General features: G+C 49.5%; 2 protein-coding genes across 3 annotated transcripts; one reads left to right on the plus strand and one right to left on the minus strand.

The window, feature by feature from the left end:
• Positions 1–902: 902 nt before the first annotated feature.
• cebpg (CCAAT enhancer binding protein gamma) lies at positions 903–4456 on the minus strand. The gene is made up of 2 exons (XM_086071911.1): positions 4289–4456; positions 903–2801 (listed from the first exon to the last, which is right to left on the minus strand). Exon 2 carries the CDS (start codon positions 2763–2765, stop codon positions 2286–2288), a length of 480 nt encoding a protein of 159 aa, XP_085928037.1. The 5' UTR covers positions 2766–2801; positions 4289–4456; the 3' UTR covers positions 903–2285.
• A 1418-nt stretch (positions 4457–5874) lies between these two features.
• On the plus strand, positions 5875–10255 carry cebpa (CCAAT enhancer binding protein alpha). 2 transcript variants are annotated; one of them, XM_086071910.1, is made up of 2 exons: positions 5875–6889; positions 9024–10255. In XM_086071910.1, exons 1-2 carry the CDS (start codon positions 6623–6625, stop codon positions 9648–9650), a joined length of 894 nt encoding a protein of 297 aa, XP_085928036.1. In that variant the 5' UTR covers positions 5875–6622; the 3' UTR covers positions 9651–10255. The 2 variants fall into 2 exon arrangements, with proteins under 2 accessions (XP_085928036.1, XP_085928035.1); XM_086071909.1 differs by having other exon boundaries at positions 5876–6898.
• The last annotated feature ends 9004 nt before the right edge of the window (positions 10256–19259 follow it).

Genomic DNA, 19259 nt, shown 5'->3' on the forward strand with positions numbered 1-19259 from the left:
TGACAAGTATCTGGAATCAAAACTCTTTGGAAACAAGAGTCACAATTTGAGAGATTTACAAGAGCTTTGAGTCAACAACCACAACGGAGACTCTGGAGCCAATAGTCCCGAGTCCCGAGTCCAGAGTCCAGAATCAAAGGTTACTGCAGTCTAGAGTCAAAAGCCTTCTGTCAAATGCTTAAAGTCCAGAATTACAAGTCTCACGTCTAAACCCTTGGCTTTTAGTGTCCTGAAAGTGAGCGTGGACCCTCAAGCCTTAATTCAGAGACCGGAATCCAGAGTTAGGAGAAGTCAAGAGTCTAGAATCCACAGAGGAGGCGGGACTTCCGGCTTTCACACACGGGCGCCGTTTCCGGTTGCTGTTTTGCGACGTGTGGGCCGCGTCCCGTTGCTTGCGCTTCCGCCCTCGCGCCCCTCCCCTCGGTTGCGCGTTCCCGTCGACGGGTGCGAGTGTGGAGCGAGAGCGGAGCGTGGTTGGGTGGGGGTGCGAGTGTTGGGACGCGGCCTGCGTCTTACGTGTGTGACTTACGGAAGTCCGTGGCATCTACCCCGTTGCTAACAGTCAAAAGTCTGGAGTCCAGAATCAAGACTCTAAACGGGATTCTGGCAGGCTTTTTACCTTCTGGACCTGCACTTGCCACCTCTGACCATGGAGGGCGATCACACCAAAAAAGAAAAAACAACAACTGGCCTCGTTTCCAGTCAACATTTCCAGTGTTGATTCCAGAATCAAGAGTCTACGGAAGCGCAACTCGAGTGCCGGAAGTTCACGTTTTCGAACCAAGATGGCACATTTCCCCAAATGTGCTTTTTTCTTCTACTTCAGCTGTCTGAAGCTTGACTTGGGAAATGTCAGTCATGTCGGATGCGAAGAGGACGAAAAAGAAAATGAAATATGCAAATGTCCATCCAACAGGATTTTATTATCATTCCACTCAGAGCACAAAATGATCAATGAGAAAAAAATATCCAATAAAATCATTTTTTTCCCCAATAGCATAAATAAATAAGATTTGATGTTGTTGGTCCAATTTCTGCGCATTTTATTTCATGAAAGCCTGACAAGGATCTGATCGGTGGTCATTACTGTAAAGGGTTCCAGCATCAAGTCAACTGGAAGACATCATAACCTTGCTAGCTAACTAGCTAGCTAGCTTGCTAGCGAGCAGCTAGCCAACCTGCTGCCACAAAAAACACCACATCACATTTAGCGCTAGTCATGCTAGGTAAAAGAACATGCTAATGAATGTTTAATGTTAATAAACATGCTAATAAACTGAAATTTAGCTGCGGTTTGGAAAAGAAACGCTAATTAACAGATGATGTAAGCATGCTAATTAACAAACGTTTAGCACAGGCAATGAATAATGCTAACAAGCGCACAACACAAGCACTCAAGAGTTTAAAATTCAGAATCACAGTCTCAAGTGTGAGTCCTGAAAAAGAAGGAAAAAACAAAGTCTCAATTTCAGGGTCTAAAATGAAGACTGTCGCATTTACATTCCGGGAACGAGAATCAATCGTCTACAGTCAAGAGTGCAAAATCAATAAGCCAGAATATCAATTCCACAATCAACCACCGTGACGTCATGAGTGTCGAATCCTAAATACAGATTCAATAACTTATACAAGTCAAGACTCCAGACTTAACAGTGAAGAATCTGGAGTCCAAACTCTAGATTGTACAAGCTAGCTTCAAGACTCGTGTTGACTGTACAAAAAAAGGAAAGAAAAGAGCAAAAGAAAAAGAAAAAGAAAAAGAAAAAAGAGAGCGAGAGAGACAAGGGGCCAGAATCCACAGTCTGGAGAAGTTAAGAGTGCACAATCACCAGTAAGTGTTAAGAGCCAAGAAGAGCAAACTCAATAGTTGCCAGTCGAGAATCTGGAGTCGAAGGTCAAGAGTTCAAACGCTACAATCCGCACACTCAACATGTCCGCAAAGAATCCAGAGTCAAAACCATTGGACGTAGTTTACCTGAAACGAGTCCAAACTTGACAGTGACCAAAAGGAAGCCAGTGTCATGTGACGCTTTCTTCCAATGGCCGAGCGGCGGCGCGTGAAAAGTTTTCCAGTGGAAAAAAAGTGATAAGTGGGCAGGTCCCGCCTCAGCGTCGGTGGCGAGCGACCGGCGAGCGACCGGCGAGCGTCCGTCCGCATCCGTCCGTCCGCATTCCGTCCGTCCGCATCCCGTCCGTCCGCATCCGTCCGTCCGCATCCCGTCCGTCCGCATCCGTCCGTCCGCATCCCGTCCGTCCGCATCCGTCCGCCCGGCCAAGGCGGCGGCTCACTGGTTGTTGGGGGCGGGGCTGGCGTTGAGGTTCCCGGAGGGCGGCTGCACGTTGTCGGCCAGGTTGTGGGCGTGTTCCAGGAAGAGGTCCTTGAGCACGCTCAGTTCTTTACTGAGAAGTTTGATTTTGGACTCCAGCCGCTCGTTCTCCTCCTTGAGCTGGTTGACGCGCTGCTGCGTGTCCATGGCCTTCTGCTTGCTGCGCTGGCGGCTTTTCTTCACCGCCAGGTTGTTTCGCTCGCGCCGCTGACGGTACTCGTCGCTGTCCTTCTCCGCCTGCGCCTTCTTCATCTTGCCGGGGGAGGCGGCCTCGCCGCCGGGGGACGACGGCTGAGCGGGCACCAGCTGAGGCACCTGCTGCGGCGGGGCGGGGGCGGCCGAGGTGCGGGAAGCGGCGACGGCGCGGTTTTGACTCTGGATGACGCTCACGCCGTTGTGGTCCGACGATGTGACTTTCGGCTGCGGCGGCCGGCTCATTTGTGTGACCGCTGACCGGGAAGTGAAGTCGGGCACCTGACGGACGACAACGCCGCAAATTCGTTAGAATCCCCTTATGGGTTTGGCCCGGATTATCCGTCAGAAAAGCGCCAAGAACTCCGTTGTTCTTTTCAAAAATAACATTTGTAAATCACTTCATTTGAACCAACGCAAAGACCGCGAGAGGCTCCATTCGGAGGGTTTGTCCAATTTTCATGAAACAAAGGAAGCGATTCACAAAATAACGATAGATTCATTTGACAATCCATCAGTTTGTGATCAATTATTTCACTTGCAATTGACATACATCCGTGCTACGTCTTATTACCGCGGGAAGCACAATTTACAGGCAGCATACTGTTACCATACCAGAAAAAGAAAATCAGTATCACATTATGACATCATAAATACATTTGTACTTTTCTACATGGTAAGTTAATAATAATAATAATAATAATAATAATGCATCAGATTTATATAGCGCTTTTGTAGACACTCAAAGACGCTTCACAATGCAACGGATACATTATTCATACACTCACACATTCACACTGTGGTGGCGTTAAGCTACTTAAGTAGCCACAGCTGCCCTGGGGATCATTATGTCATTATGTTATACATTTCACGTTATGATGTGATAAGTTTCACATTTGAATGTGATCAATTGTGTCAGGTGAAAATGTGCCAAGTTGGGGGGGGGGGCGAAAACCAGGGCAATTCCTTCAAGTTCAAATCACTGGCGGTGTCTTCTTCTTCAAATCTTTTTTTTTTTAACCGTAATAAAGAAGAGCAGCGTAATTACGTAGCGTAACTTTGATTTATAAAACACACACACAAAGTGTGCCAATTAAGAAATTGCTTCGTTCTGCAGGAGGCGGAAGTCAAACTTGTCACGTTTGGGCGTGATAACTTGTCAAGTTCAAACATGACAACTTATCACGATTTAAAACATAATATCTTATCGTATCTTAAATTGAACCAAAAAAAAGGAAGACGTTTTTTAAAAAATATTAAAATGAGCATCGTTGCTGTGATTGGTCGGCGCGTTGCTATGCAGTCTGTCGGCAGCGGTGCGCATGCGTAAGGCTTCCGGGTGGAAACAAGCAGCGGCCGTCTTCTTGCCTGGTGTTGCATCATCGTCTTCATCTTCATCTTCATCTTAGTGAGGGGAACTCCACGTTCACTTGCAAGTAGCGGACTACAATGACGCACAAATGACACATAAAGAGGACAAACAGGAGCGCACGCTCGGCTAGCATGCTAACGAGTGCGCCGTCGTCGCGTCGATTGGCGTTTCCGGACTACTTTGTGTAACTTTAGCTCGTCGTGGAGCGCCCACTACATGACGTAAAGGATGTGAAAGTGGACTCGAGGCCCGAGTCGCTCCGTGAACGCCAAAGCGTCGAACGATCTTATTTTGTTCGCGCTCTTTGTCAATGTTGACGCTGACGCTCAGGCTAGCTTCTTAGCATGTCGCGCTAACGGCTAAGGCCACTGTTTGCCGCTTCGAAAATCTACGTTACCTTGACGGGGCCACACAAGCGCGAAGAAGCGGTGACCGGTGACAAAGTTGGCACTGAAGTTTCCGCCTGTTTTGTTCCAAAAGTCGGTGCGTGCTCGGGCTGTTTTGGTTTCCAACATGAACACGAGCCGATTGCGAAATCTCTTTTGCCATGTAGGGCAATGTCTGGTGACGCCCAATCACAAGCGACCGAGACCCGCCCGCTCGCTAGTTGGGCCAATCGCGACGGAGAATCCTCGATATGACGCAAGCTTGGCTACGAATGACGTGTCGTTGAACCAATTGGCGGCTTGGCTTTATGTAATGAGCTGACACACGCGTGACCTCATCATCTCCGACGTCTCCCTCCGCCACCAGGAAATTTGGATCGTCCAAAATACATTCAAAGTGCAATCTTAAATAATATGTATCCAACTAAGCAATGTATCGAAACGATAGACACCGAGCCACGAAAAATACTTCAAAAATAATATTCATAGTGTGGAAGTGTATTACTGCCACACACACCAAAATATATCAAACATGATAAAGGTCACTTTTTAACGAGATGATAGCATGTTGTTGTAACGTGTTACATTTACCGATTTAAAAAGGAGACACGCGTCATAGCCTACATCTATAGCCGTCTGTGACCTGAACCGGAAGAAATTGCTTGGCTTTGTTTATGAATTGGTTTAAATGTGAAACGTAGCGCCCTAAAAATAGGAAACTTGTCAAGTTCAAACATGAAACTTTTCATTCAAATTAAACAACTTAACATTATGAAATACAAGTGTATGTGTGTTCTCACGTTAGGAAGTGGACGTTTAAGCGGCCCTGCCACATCACATCCAAATCCAAATGTTAAAAATTGAATTCATCTTTGGTGACAATCGCCGGCCGGGGGGGCATGTTGGCCGTCCGGGTCTTTGCCAGATGGGTGGCACGCAAATGCACCGCAAAAAGTCCAGGCACTTTTCTTTTCAAAACAAAAGACACGCTACTCGAGAAAGATGTGAACAGAATGCCTTGTCAAGTCCCGGACTTCAAGTCGACTCTGTCACAAGTTTTTGCCAAGCAAGTCTCAAGTCATAAAATTTGCTAATTGAGGCGACTCGAGTCCAAGTCTTGTGCCTCGAGTCCCGGCCTCTGGTTTTGTTGGGAACACCGCTTGGAATGACGTCGCTTCATTGCTTAATTATCGTTGCCGCTTCGTAAGCTAGCGGATAAATGAAGCTTTGTTGGAACATTTGGTGACAAAAAATTCTCTGGTTTGACAGTAAACACCAACGAAGAGTGACAAATGAAATAAACACGATTGTCTCTATTTGGAGAATTGTGCGAGAATGTGACTGCTCAGGGAAAAGTAGCTTGGAATCATTTGAAGAACATGTTTTTAAAACCTAAAATGTGTTAAAAGCGTGTGTGAGGGTTCAAACAATTCCAATTGCATTCGTATCAAGCTAAAAGGATGAAGTTCGACTTTCATTCATGGATGGACTTCATCCGCTTCCACCAGAGGGCGCTGCAGCCCACGCAATCCCACGCACGTCAACCTACACGACCTTTGACACTTTGGGGGATTATTATTATATGTATAGATATGTGTATGTATATATGACGCGCGGCCTGACCTCAACGCCATCCGCTCTAAAGAATGACTTTCTTCACTCTCTCTCGTGCGTGCGTGCGTGCGTGCGTGCGTCGCATTTATTTTGGCCCAGAAGAGAAGAGGTGAAAAGTAAAGAAACGCAGAACAGTTTGTAGAGTTGACAAAGACACACATGCACATGCATACACGTCACATGAACCAGTCCAAAACGCGCACGCGCGCACATTCACAAGTCTCACAAACAAATCACACGTACATAAATCTGACAAATAGTCAACATCGGCACATAAAGACATCCACAAGTCGTCTCTCTCGACTTTTCTTTCTTTCGCTCTCCTTTTCTCTCTTTCTGTTTCTGTCTCAATCTTCGCTCTTCTTTTTCTTCTCGCTCTGTTTCTCTCGATTTTCTCTTTACTTCTCTCTCTCTCTCGCGCGCGCGCACACACGCACACGCGTCCAGTGTCTCAACCCCAACCCAAGTCTCCCGCACACAACGCAGATATCCACAAGTCAAACAGGCGCGCACGGGCGCGCGCTTGTCACGAGCGAGCGTGTTCCCGCCCACCCGGTGGTCCTCCTATAAAAGCCCTTTGCCACTTTGCACACTTGACTCGACCGGCACGCGTCTGGCGGACGTGAGCGAGGACCGTCTCACCTGGACTCGCTCGGGCCACTCGGTCCGCTCCACGCACCGACACGCGAGACGCGGGCATGCGCGCGGCCGCTTAGCCAATCCCGCGCCAGATGGAGCTGCACAACCTGCTGTACGAACCGGCGGCCCCCGGGGGCCCCCCGTGCGCGCTGGCTGACCTCGGCGGGGGGGACATGGGCGACGCGGAGACGTCCGTGGACTTGAGCGCCTACATCGACCCGTCCGCCTTCAACGACGACTTCCTGGCCGAACTCTTCCACCACCCGTCCCGGCTGCGCGCGGCCGCGGCCTACGAGCACGCGCACGGACCCCCTCCGCACGTGTACGCCAAGATGGACGCCGCCGTCCTGGACTCCAAGGTGCTCAAGGTTCGTCACTTGTCGGCCGCCGCGCGGAAGCGCCGACGAACGCGTTGCGGCCGGGACGGTCCAAAACTCAAGTGCGCTGGACCCCCGCTCTTCGCGGGCGGGGGACAGCCGGACCGCGAATAGCCAAACTCCGCATATAACTGACACCGCATTGAAATGTTTTTTAAAATTGTATTTGTATGTTTTAAAAAAACTTTTTTTTTTCAAAAAAAAGTCCATTTGAACCCAATAAATTCTTGAGTGAGCGAGGACGCACAGTCAACAAAAACGGGGGTTAGGGGGTTAACCCCCCCCCCCCCAATAAAAGAATAGGCGAATCCCGCTTTTCCTCTTTGTTTGAATGGAAATTCAAACAAGATCCTCATGAAGTCTCATTTATCCAAACATTAAGAACAACCCGAGAGTTTACAGATGGTCGGAGTGGGGGGGGGGGGGGAGATGATTCAAAAAGCAAAAATGATTTCTTTCCTTACTGCTCATGAACATGACAACATTCTTGATCCTTTTTGAATGTGGAGATGAGATGAGAGGCCGCTCGCTAAACACAAAACAGAAAAAGATTTTTAAACAAGACTCTAGTTCCCAAATCTTAAAAGTGCTGGTGTTGTCTACAAATAAACATGAAAATAAATGGCAGAATTTGCAACTAAAATTCAGAATGTACAAACAAGATTTACAGTTTCATGTTTTTTAAATTTGTAAACAAAACCTTAATGTTTGGAAATAATAGTCTTGTTTGCAAATCGTTTCATTTTTGTTTGCAATTATGTTTCCCCCCATTTCGAGTCCCTTTTTTGTTTGAATGCAAAACAACAACGACATTTCCCTCCATATGTTGATTGTTGGCCAGACAAAAATCTTGCTGAAGCTTTCGCCTTCTCGCAGAAATGAATTGGAAAATAAACAACCCTGATTGATTTGAGTGCGTTCAAGTTGAGGAATCTGAATCCTTGCATTTTTCTGTATGTGGTCCTCAAAAGGAAACCGTTTGGCCCACGTTGAGTCTTGGGTCTGCTGCTGTTCTTTTTGCCTCCTGCTCGCCGACGTGTTTGAAAAATGCGCTTTTAAGACGTGACGAGCGGACGGAGTGTTCGGTGGACACGAGCTCGTCTGCGATCCGGTCCCGCGTGTTGACAAATGTCGTCAGGCTCAATGAAATGCGCTCAACCTTTGCAATTGTGAAGGGGAAGCCTGAATGAGGAAACACGACATGTGCTGAAAAGTGTGAAGTTGCGGCAAATGTGGAAAAACTGCAAATGTTTTGGAACATGCTCAAGTTGAAATTGTGCGTTTAATATGGCTGTAGTTAAATGTTGAAAAAAGTGAGCTTGCTAAACCTACGATCAATCAACATGTACAACAACAGCGATGAGGATTTGTACTTTTGTGTTTGTGTATGCACGGCATAAAAGGCAGCTCGCCACATTAGCATCGTGGCTAACGAGCTCCAGTGGCTATAGACCGCCACACAAGCAGCGTATGAGAGGGGGCGCTATTGAGCCATCAAATCAACCCAACATAGAATCACTGGACAATCACGAGGTCACATGGGTCGCATCCAACGGCCTTGCTTTTGGCCCACGGGTCGTATCTTTGACACCCCCTAGTTGAAAAGGCTTCACGTGGACAGCGTGCGTGCGTGCGTGCGTGCGTGCGTGCGTGCGTCTGTCGTCATTTTCACAGGTGCAAGTCAGCCCGAGTGAAACTGACGACTGGCGGTGGTGAAGCCACGTCACGTTTTCTTTTTCTTTTGACGTTTGTCTCCGTGCACTTGCGACACGTGAGCGTTGATGATGGTGACAAAAAGGCGGGAACGCTTCAAATGCTTCCTTCGCTTGCGTGCATCAAGCACAGGTGGCCAAAGCGGTTTTTTTTTTTAAAAGCAACCCACGGCAGGCACGTGCGCCAACATCGTTGTTTTTGTTGGCATGATTTATTTTTTATGACAAATTTGAAAGCATCACTCGCTTTTTCAAAACACAAGTAAGATTTGAAAAGTTTTTCCCTGTTGTCAATGAATTCCATTTGAGCCCCGCCCACTGCTTTTTGCACGCCTTTGGCAGCGACGCTGTGCTTATCTTTTTGACTTCCTTTCATAATTGTGACTTTTGCTGCGATTGTCAAGGTGGACGCGGAGGACGCGTACGAGCACGCGCGTCTGCGCCCGCCGCTGGCCATCAAGCAGGAGCCGCGCGACAACGACCTCCTGCGCGCCCCCGCCGCCTACCAGCACCACGCGCACCACTACCCGCCGCCGCCGCCGCCCCCGCCGCCGCACCTGCAGTACCAGGTGGCCCACTGCGCGCAGACCTCGGTGCACCTGCAGCCGGAACAGCCCACGCCGCCGCCCACCCCCGTGCCCAGCCCGCACCACCACGCCCTCCACCTGCCCCCCGACCTTCATCAGCATCACCTTCACCATCCTCTTCATCATCACAGGCCGGCAGCGGCGGCGGCGGCGGCGGCCAGCAAGACCAAAAAGCACGTGGACAAGAACAGCCCCGAGTATCGGCTGAGGCGCGAGCGCAACAACGTGGCCGTGCGCAAAAGTCGCGACAAAGCCAAAATGCGCAACATGGAGACGCAGCAGAAAGTTCTGGAGCTCAGCTCCGACAACGACAGACTAAGGCGCCGCGTGGACCACCTGAGCCGGGAACTGGACACCTTGCGGGGGGTCTTCCGGCAGCAGCAGCAGCAGCAGCAGCAGCACGCCGCCGCCGACGCCCGCTTCAGGGCGCACGTCCACAGCTGAGGACCCCAAAGCGGACCAAAGACCCAAAAGGACGCCACAAGGGAGCACGAGCGTGCGCGCTCCATGCACCGTGCGTGCCTGCACTTTGCCCGTGGTGATGTCATCGATAGCCACGCAAAAACAAAACAAAGTGACGGCGACGTGATCAGCCGCGATGACGTCACCCGCCACTCCAAATGGCGCGCACATGCAAGACTTGCCTTCCTCAAAAGCACACAAAAGGCACGCACAGCAACACGTCAAACGCACACACAAGCACGATTCTCCCGCTTTCTCGCTCTCTCACACACACACGCGCGTTTGATTTACAGTCTTTGTGGGGCCATCTCATTGCCATCATGCATTTCCTAGCCCCTCCCCCTTAACCCCAACCATCCAATATGATAACCTCACCCCAACCCAATTCAAACCTAAACTCTAAAACCAAGTCTTGACCCTCAAAAAGAGGTTGAGCAAAATGGCCCCACATGGACTGTGAAAGCCCGGCCCACTATGTCAGAAAAACAAGACCACACACACACGTGCAGAATTTCTCTAGTTGACCCTAAATGTCATCAAATATGTATTTGAAGTGAAATATGACAATAAAAGACGGTTTCATCGTACGCGTTCGTCATTGTGGACAGCCACTAGGTGGCGCTCATTTACTACGTTGACATGCCATCACAAAAGTGCCAATGTGGGTATTTTGAAAGACGATGTCGACGAAGACGAGCACACAAAAAGGTCCACATGACCCCTATACGACCTCTGTCCAAGCCCAATTTGTGGTCGGCACGATTGGAACGCGTGCTTTGAAAGCAACTTCGGTTTGCGTTCCACACGCTCCAGCCGCAAGGAAGTGCTTGTTGGTGCGGCGGCCATCTTACGTTGCCACTCGCTAAGCCAGCCCAACTTGAATACATTTCTTTTGTGAAAATGCCACGTGCAGCCGTGCGCCGCAAATACACAAGTCGAGGTAAACAAACATGGTGACGCAGCACAGCAGCACGCTTTGGGAACAAGGTGCAAACCCACGACTTTTGGAGAACATTTTGGATTGACGGTACAAACGTGGAAATGACGTTTATTTGCTGTTGTCCGTTTGTTCGCACGTAATCGGGAATGTTTGTCAAAGTGTAAGTTTGCTTTGTGCCACTTTATGATGACATCACCCTGACAACCCGTGATGTCATCTCAGCCCCCGCTTGATGACATCACACGAAAGTGGGGTCACCCAAGGGTCGTGAGTGTGTGCGCGTGTTTGCTTTGCGGGCAGCCACCAAAGAGGAAGCGGTAAGCGGCGTCTTCCCGGCCGTGACTCGACACACGCCATCAAACAGGAAGTGCACTCACTTGGCGCACACGCGCACGCGTTGGCTCGCTCACGTGCGTCTCAGCTGGCAATCAAAAGATGCCGCGTGAGGTCATCGTGTCCACCTGTGCTCGTCAAGCCGGTCCCTTGGGTCAACCAATCGGCTTGTGCAGGTGTCTCCCGTCGTCTCGTCAATGGCTTGGATTGAATTTTCCCGCCTTTTCTTTGTGTCCTCGTGGCTTCATTGTTGGGAGCGCCAGTGTCGCGTTGCACTTTTAACAAACGGTCCAAAATGACAACATTCACAAGGAGCATGGAGGAGACTGACTGACTGACTGCAGGCTTCAAACCACGTTCATGAAGCCCCGCCTCTTAAATGCACACAGCAATAAACATTGACCATGTGTGTGTGTATATTTGCGTGTGTGTGTGCGCGGCATGGCTCAGTGGCAGAGTGGCTGTCTCACAACTCAGAGGTTGTGGGTTCGATCCCATGTCAAAGTGTGCTTGAGCAAAAATAGCGAAGCGCCTCAGCTGCTCCTGATGCTGATGATGTCATCAGTAGTTGAAAGAGAAGTTGTGGAAAGCGCTTTGATGGCATCGCAAGGTGGAAAAATGCGACAAAATGTCACATTTGTGTGTGCATGAAAGAGAGAGCGTGTTTGTATGAGCCGGGTCGGGCCGGGCCGGGCCGAGCCGGGCCGAGCCGAGCCCCCTCCCTAAACAAACTAACAAGTGAACTCTGACCACTTCATGCATACGCACGCACGCTGGTGATCTGCTATGAGGTCACAATTGACCGCAAACAACTCAAGCTCATCAGACTTTCACCTTTGACCTTTGTGCATGTGACATAATGGCCACACTCTCATCGACTTCCAGGTTTGTGGAATCCAGCAGGTGAAGAAAGTGGTTTGCCTTTCGCCACGTGCAGGTGCGTCCAGGTGGAGACCAGCTGGTTTACCTGCCAGGTGAGTTGAAGCACCCGTGGCTAATGTGGCTAATGTGGCTAATGTGGCTAAAGCCAAACAGTTTCCGGGTTTTGACTCTCCTGTCATGTTTGCTATCATGTGATAACATCTGCTGTCAAGTCGTGGCCAACGTTGACTTGGTTTGATATCATCATCATCATCATCATCATCATCATCGCAGGTCGTTATGTCGACTGCTGAGCTGTTGAGTCGGGTTCGGTCCTGCGTTGGTTTGTGGCAGTCCGCTTTGGAAAGGAAGAGCGAACCCGAGCACAACCGTCAGATGGTGATGTCGTCTGTCACTCCTGAAGTACAACAAAACAAGGACGGGCTAAATTCTCTCTGACCCTCCACATCCGGGTCACCACCTCTTGCTGCTTCTTCTGTCAGGTCGAGGTGATCCAAGCCGAAAACCAAGCAGAGCTTCCGACACTTTCTCGCCATCAACTCTATCAAATGTTGACTCACAATTCCGTGCCGGCACCCGTCGAACGTTTTGTTCATAATAACGTGATCGTTGCATCGTAAATCTGGCGTCGATCTCAGGCTTGGCGGAATGAAATGCATTCAATTCAATCAAAGAAGCTTCCACACGCTAGAAAAACATCTGCGTGTTTGAAGCCATTGGTCAGTTTGACTGACTCCGCCCACGGCCGCCTCGGCCTGATGAATTTCAACAGAGCGAAGAGATTTGCTGGCCAAATATCGGCAAGCGACCGATCCATGTTTACGTTTGCAAGATTTTGGAATGGACGTGAAAAATCGCAGTTTGAAAAAGTCCATCCTGCTCAGAGTTCCCACGAGCAACTTTTAGTGGTCATCGGGCGACGCCATGTTGGTGCGTGTGCGCGCACGAGCGGCCCGACTGAAAGCCGCCACGCGACCAAATGACAGCAACACAAAATGTGTGCGTCCGCCTGGACCGCATTTGCGTTTGTGTCGGACTGGTCATGTGTGTGCGTGCGTGCGTGCGTGTCCTGTTCCACGCAGAGATTCATTTCATTGGAGTTTCACACAGAACTCAGCATCCAAGTGATGACATCATCACGTGTCCAATCAGAAGCCCGCGTGTATAAACGGCGTCCGGTTGCGTAAGAGGAGCCGTGCCACTTCCTGTCCAGACAGGACGTCAGCGGCGGCCTGAGCGGGATCAAGTCTGAGCGATGGCGGGCACTAAGCAGATTTCTGGCGCGAGACTTTCCCCCCGACGCCGGCACGCTGGCCGCCTGGCGCTGAAAGTCACTCACGCGCGCCGCCACGTGCACACGCGCGTGCTCCACTGACGAGCCACCACGCGCATGTGCCAAATTCAGGTCCAGAAAGTTGCCCCAGTTTGTCTTAAGCCACATTAGCGGTCAGGTGACCCCTCGTGCTCGCTCGCTAGCTCTCATGCTAGCTAGATAGCATCAGGGGCTAAAGCCAAACTGTGGCAGGGTTTTCACTTTCTGGACCTGGACTTGCCACCTCTGGACTCCAGGACCGAGCTTGGACACCCATGACGTCCCGTGTCCATCGTGGGTATGGGGCAAAGCTGACATGGACTCCGGACGTTGGTGCTGACCTCTGACCTCCTCAATTCCACCGACGCGCCTTCCTTTGAAGTCTGCGGACCCTGAGGCGGGAAATCCCTTCTCTGAGGTTGAAGTCGCCAAAATGTTTCAAAAGGCTCCCCAGCAGACGTCCTCGAGGTTCTGAATGTCGTCCTGCCGGTTGACACGTCTCGACAACATGACATGGACATCGGGGACAGTGATTGCGGAGAACGAGACGGTGACACTCCCCTTTCGTCCTTGGACTCAGGAGGAGCCGTGTAGTGGTTTTCGTCCTTGCTGTGGGTTTTCGTTCCTTTCATCCATGGGAGTCTGGACCCCCTCGTGCGGCCCGTTGGGTCCCCATACGACCGCTGTCAGCATTTGCTCCGCTTCTGAAGGACTTGGACCCCGCCAAGGGTGACCTTTGGCACCGATGACGCGGATAACCTTTTTGGACACAATTTGTAGACGCGGCCGAGACGTTGACGGGGTCCAGCTTGCTGACTTTTCTGCTTCAACTCTCACTGGACTTGTTTGCAGCCAAGTGTGAAGCCTTTGGCGTGACATCATCGCATCCCGATCTGAAACCGTGGGCCGCGCTCGGAGAAGGCTGTCCTCTGTCCCAATAGGAGGCGGATTCAGGTCTCTGGGGGTTTTGTTCAGGCCAACGGTCAACAAGTGGACCGGCACAACGTCTGCAATGATCTGGACTCCGGCAGGTAAAGCGGCTCAGGCATGTGGTCCGGGCGCCTCCTGGAATTCTTCCTTCTGGGCGCGTCCCAGCGGAAGAGGATTTAGGGATGACCCGGGAACACCTCCGGGATAAACCAAAGACAATTTCATCTTTCTTCATTTCACACACGTCACAAAATGTTTTTTGTTTTGTTTGGGGGGGGGGGGGGGGCAAAAACGGATCAATGGCTTTGATGAGGAAAATTGATGCTCGGAGGTCAACGTCCGGTCTGGGTTAGAGAATCCAGGTCCAGAAAGTCCAAACCCTGAAAGAGTGCTACTGATCAACAGGTGGAGACGAGCTGGTCTACCTGCCAGGTGAGTTGGAAACACCTTCACGTGGCCAAAGCCAGTCGCTGGCGGGATTGGGACTTTCTGGACCTGCTGGATTTGACAGTCCTGCGTCCACTTGTACTGGACCACGTGCTTTGCTTTGTTTTGTTTTGTTTTGCAGACACGGCTCAGCACAAGGAGACCAGTCAGCATCTTGTGTGTGCGTGCGTGTGCGTGTGCGTGCGCGTTGTGGTGAAAGGCGTCTTGGTCGGCAATTAGCAGAATTCCTGCCGGCTGGCGCTGAAGCCGCGACCGCCATTGTCCCATTGTTGCGCCGTCCCGGGACGCGTTGTGGTTTTTGTGGATGAGGCGCAAGTGGGCGTGGCCCCGCAGACAGCGCCACTCTTGCTTCACGCACACGCCGCAACAAGCTTGTCTGGGCCGCCGCCGTTAGCTTAGCTTGACTTCACAAATGTTTTGGGAAATTTGCCTGTCTTCCGTCTGTCCCGTCTGTCCTGTGTGTCCTCCGTGTCCTCCGTGTGTGCCGTCAGGTCAACTTTTGAGTGGTTTGGATTACATTTTGTTTGATTTGACGTCATTAACAGCCCCCCCGCCCCGAACAAGGATGAAAGTTTACTGATGATTTGCTTGATTTGATTTTTATCACCATGAATCGTCATCAATCACCGTAAGTCACTGCAAGAGCAAAAAAGGAAAAGAAAAAATATTTCAAGCATGCCAGCAATAATCAAAAATTGTGTACATGTAAAAAACACAAATGCTAATTCGGGCTGTGCGATTTGACCCAAAAATAACATCTCAATTTGAATAGACGGTGACCATTTAAAGCCATTTTGCTCTAATAAATTGTCAGGTTTCATTTATTTAAAAGTCATTCAAAATGTTCAAACAACAATAATTTATACTGATTCTAAATGAGTTTGAACATAAACTTAACTTTCATGTCTTGTAAAGCAACATTCTCTGCCACTTGTGCAAAAATGACAATTAACAAAAACCTCTGAGTGTAACACAACATAAGAACGACAGCTTTCCATAATCCATAAGACAAACTGACCATGTATCGAAATCATTCGATTTGTTGCCCAGCATTAGCATAAAGAAATATAAAACAGGACATTCCGCCAGCGTGCTTCACGCTATCAAGTTAGCTTCAGTACAAAACGAAAGGAACTTTTCAAAACAAAAGCATGAGCCCAAAACCGGAAGTGGCGATTTACAAAGCAAATTTCAAAATAAAATGCATTCAATACTCCGGTAAGAAAATATAATGATGGTTTGTTTACAGTCGTGTTTATTTTTCTTGTGACAAATTGTGTCTCGCTGTTTGTTTGTTTTTTGGGGTGTTTGCACCTCGTGTCGCTCGTCTCGAAAAAAAATGCTACATTTGAGCATTTAGCTACAAGTCCGTTCAACTGTTTTTGCAAAAATGTTTACTTACTTCATATTTGTCCTTTTGTCATTTTTGGACTTTAATGACAAACTTTTTGTCCACGCGGCTCGTTTGCTTTCTTTTTGAGAAGGGAAGACATTTATTATTATAATTATTATATCTATATATTTCGTTTTTTTTGTGACTTCCTCGTCATTCGGGTCCAAACTACAACGATGGCCACCTTCAAAACGCAACACTTGCACACGTGTGTTTATGTTATGGACAAGATTTGTGTTCATTGACAATTTGTGACGTCATGTGACATTGTCACATGAGCTGTCGGAGGCGGGACTTTGGCTTGGACTTGTTGACATCATTTCCTCTTCAACAGGCAGTTGGATAACGGATAACGGCCATTCAACACACGCACACACACACTCAAAAGACACAAACAGACACATTTTGAGGCCACACGGGCCACAAACAAACAAACACACGTCGTGTGTGTGAGATAGGCAGATGTGTGTTGAGATAAGATGATGTGAGCAGAGTCGACAAGGTGTGATTGACAGCAGCGGAGGAGGCTCCTCCCCCCACAGGAAGTCTGCGCACCCTGCAACAGCTCACTTCCTCTTTTTTCACTTCTCTCTCCGCGACGCGACGTGTCGCCCACAACACCGCCACCGCCAGACCCCATTCAGCACGCACACACACACACACACACACACACACACACACACACACACACACACACGCACACACACACACACACACACACACACACACACACACACACACACACACACACACGCACGCACGCACGCACACACACACACACTCTTTAAAAAACATACAAAATACACAAATATGAATACATGCACATTCACGCGCTACACACAAATACACACACGTACGTTGCAAACAATAACACACATTAAACACATTCTTAGAATGCACACGCACTAAGCAGACACACAAAAACTTTTCATGTGTGTGTTTGTTCTTTTGACTGTAAGTGTGTGTCAGAATAAGAAGAGCACGTGTAGCGCCTCCTTCAGGAGAACAAAAGTAGTTGCTGTGTGTTTGCGCTGCGGAGGAGAATGAAAAGTCAACAATCTTCATGCTTGCTGTTGTTGGTCCAAATCCAACATCTACACACACACACAATGGTGAGCAAACACATGCGGTGTCGGTGTGTCCGTTTCAGTTTAATTTGTGTAATTACCATAAATCACAAAATCCCACCTGGGAACAAGATGGGGGGGTCGTGCGTGTGCGTGTGTGGTGAGCGTGTTGAGCGAGTGAAATCATCTTGTAGTGATCGTCGCTCCCGCTGCAGGAGGTCGCTTGGGTGTAACCGCACATTCTTTCTGTGTGTACATGCGCGTGTGCAGAATGTCCTTCTTGGACTATTTGTGTGTATGCGTGTGTGCGCGTGCGTGTGTTTGTAAGCCGCCTTGCAAAAGGACGCTTCAGCATTTGCAAGGCCGTCCATGACTAGTTAGCATGAAGCTACGTAGCGCTTGCTGGCTTGTGTGCTTGCTCGCTGGAAAAAGACAAATCGTCTTTGCGGCGCGTTCAGCTTCATCTGAGACTCAAGCGGCGTTAAACGGCGGCGTTAAACGGCAGCATTCCTATCTCAGGTTGTCGCCGGCTGGTCAAAGCGCCAAAATGTGGCGCTCGTCAAAACGTCAATTTTCCGCAAAGAAATCATCCTGAAAGCGCAAACGCGTATTTGTGTTGCTTTTCTTTGCCGGTGACTCAGTCGGGGCGTCGGAGCGGGAAAAGGGAAGTGAAAAAGTGAAAAAAGCTGACGGGCCAGAGACGGCTCGGCCTCACTTCCTGTTTGGCGTCAGGTCGCTTGCGAGCTAGCCGCTAGCTGCGTCCGCTCTGACCTCTGACCTCTGACCTCTTTGCATGCTAACATGCTAGCTACTGGTCCATCCGTTTGAGATGACGGACGGCAGCTGGCGGCAAAACAACGCAGCCGGAGCCCACGTGCTCCGCCCACGTGCTCCGCCCACGTGCTCCGCCCACGTGCCCCGCCCACATGCTCCGTTTGGCGCGTTGTCACGTCACCTCCTGACAAAGCACGTTGTTGCTTTTTTAACTTGATTGCAATTAACAAAACGAAGGTGGCAACTTCCTGACATGATGAGGGTCATTGTTTGTTTTTCCTTCCATTTTGGATATTTTGCTTTCCTCGCGTCAAATTGTTGTTGCTCCTGTTGCTCAGTGAACACATCATAAAATTAAACAGAAGATTTGAAATAGAAAATAATACAAATAAAAAGCAGACAGTCAAAATATAAGCAACTCAAATGTTCAATAAAGTAAACAATGAATAAAAAAAATCTATGATAAATATCAAATCGGTAAAGGCCATTGTAAAAGCTAAATACAATGTGCTGAATATGAATCGAAATACATGGCATGTAAAAAATAATAATAAACAAAAGAATATTGATTTTTTTGGGTGTGTTTTGTGCAGCTTGATTGTTGTTCTAAATGTTTTTTTTGTTTTTACACCCACACCTGCAAATACTGGCGTGACCAGATTCTGAACTTTGACCCCTTGCCCTCAACTCTTCACAGCATGTGGTTGTGTCATGATAAGGGGTGCGTGGATGTGGGTGGAGCCAAAGGCGAGGAGAAACAGGAGGGAGGCGGGAATTGGGAACGAAGACAGAATCTTTATTGAAACAAAAGGGGACAGGGGGGATGACCAGGACTGGAGAAGACGGGACAGACGGGTCGCCATGACCGGACTGAGCGAGTGGAGACCGGCTCCCACGACTGCGACCGGGGCAACCAGGCGGAACTTTGCCGAACGCGGAGACAGGAAGGAGACGTGGACAAGTTTGTAGAACGGGAAACTTGAAGGAAACGAGGGCGACTGGACGCTGACGGCAGCGACGTGACAAAGAAGACGTAACTACGACGTGGACGACTGGACTGAGACAAAAGCTGTCTTACTGTGACAAGGCTTGGCTGGGGACGAAAGACAAACGCGAGGCTTTCAAAACGTGGCGCTGACATAAACCATGATCCCGCATGGACTGGACAAAGACAACAGACTCACCAAAATAAAACAAAACTTCGACAAAACTGAAACACGACAGGTTGGACCTGCGCATGCCCCCCCCCCCCCCCCCCCCCCCCACACACACACAAACACACACTCGGCATCGTGGGAAAAGTGCAGCGCGGGTTTGGACTTTGGCTCTTTAATTCCGGCTTTGAAGCAAAATGGCGACGGCCGCTAATAGCATTAGCACGTTTGGCGGATGACATAAATCAGGCCTGTCAAAGTCGTTTGAGTGGCGGGTGGGCGGGGCCCCGGGTGGGCGGGGCTCCATTCAATGTGATCTCAAGCAGGACGTGATCAATAACAACAAAGGTGTCCCATCT

This window comes from Leptonotus elevatus, chromosome 3 (genome assembly GCF_054856555.1).
Source record: "Leptonotus elevatus isolate MCC_2025b chromosome 3, RoL_Lele_1.0, whole genome shotgun sequence".
NCBI lineage: Eukaryota > Metazoa > Chordata > Actinopteri > Syngnathiformes > Syngnathidae > Leptonotus > Leptonotus elevatus.

What these genes read in the sequence shown, in the direction of transcription:
- cebpg (XM_086071911.1), bottom strand. Translation starts at nt 2,765, where the DNA reads ATGAGCCGGCCGCCGCAGCCGAAAGTCACATCGTCGGACCACAACGGC.
- cebpa (XM_086071909.1), top strand. Translation starts at nt 6,623, where the DNA reads ATGGAGCTGCACAACCTGCTGTACGAACCGGCGGCCCCCGGGGGCCCC. An exon ending in TGGACTCCAAGGTGCTCAAG is followed by an intron (nt 6,899 to 9,023) that starts GTTCGTCACTTG and finishes GCGATTGTCAAG; the next exon opens with GTGGACGCGGAGGACGCGTA.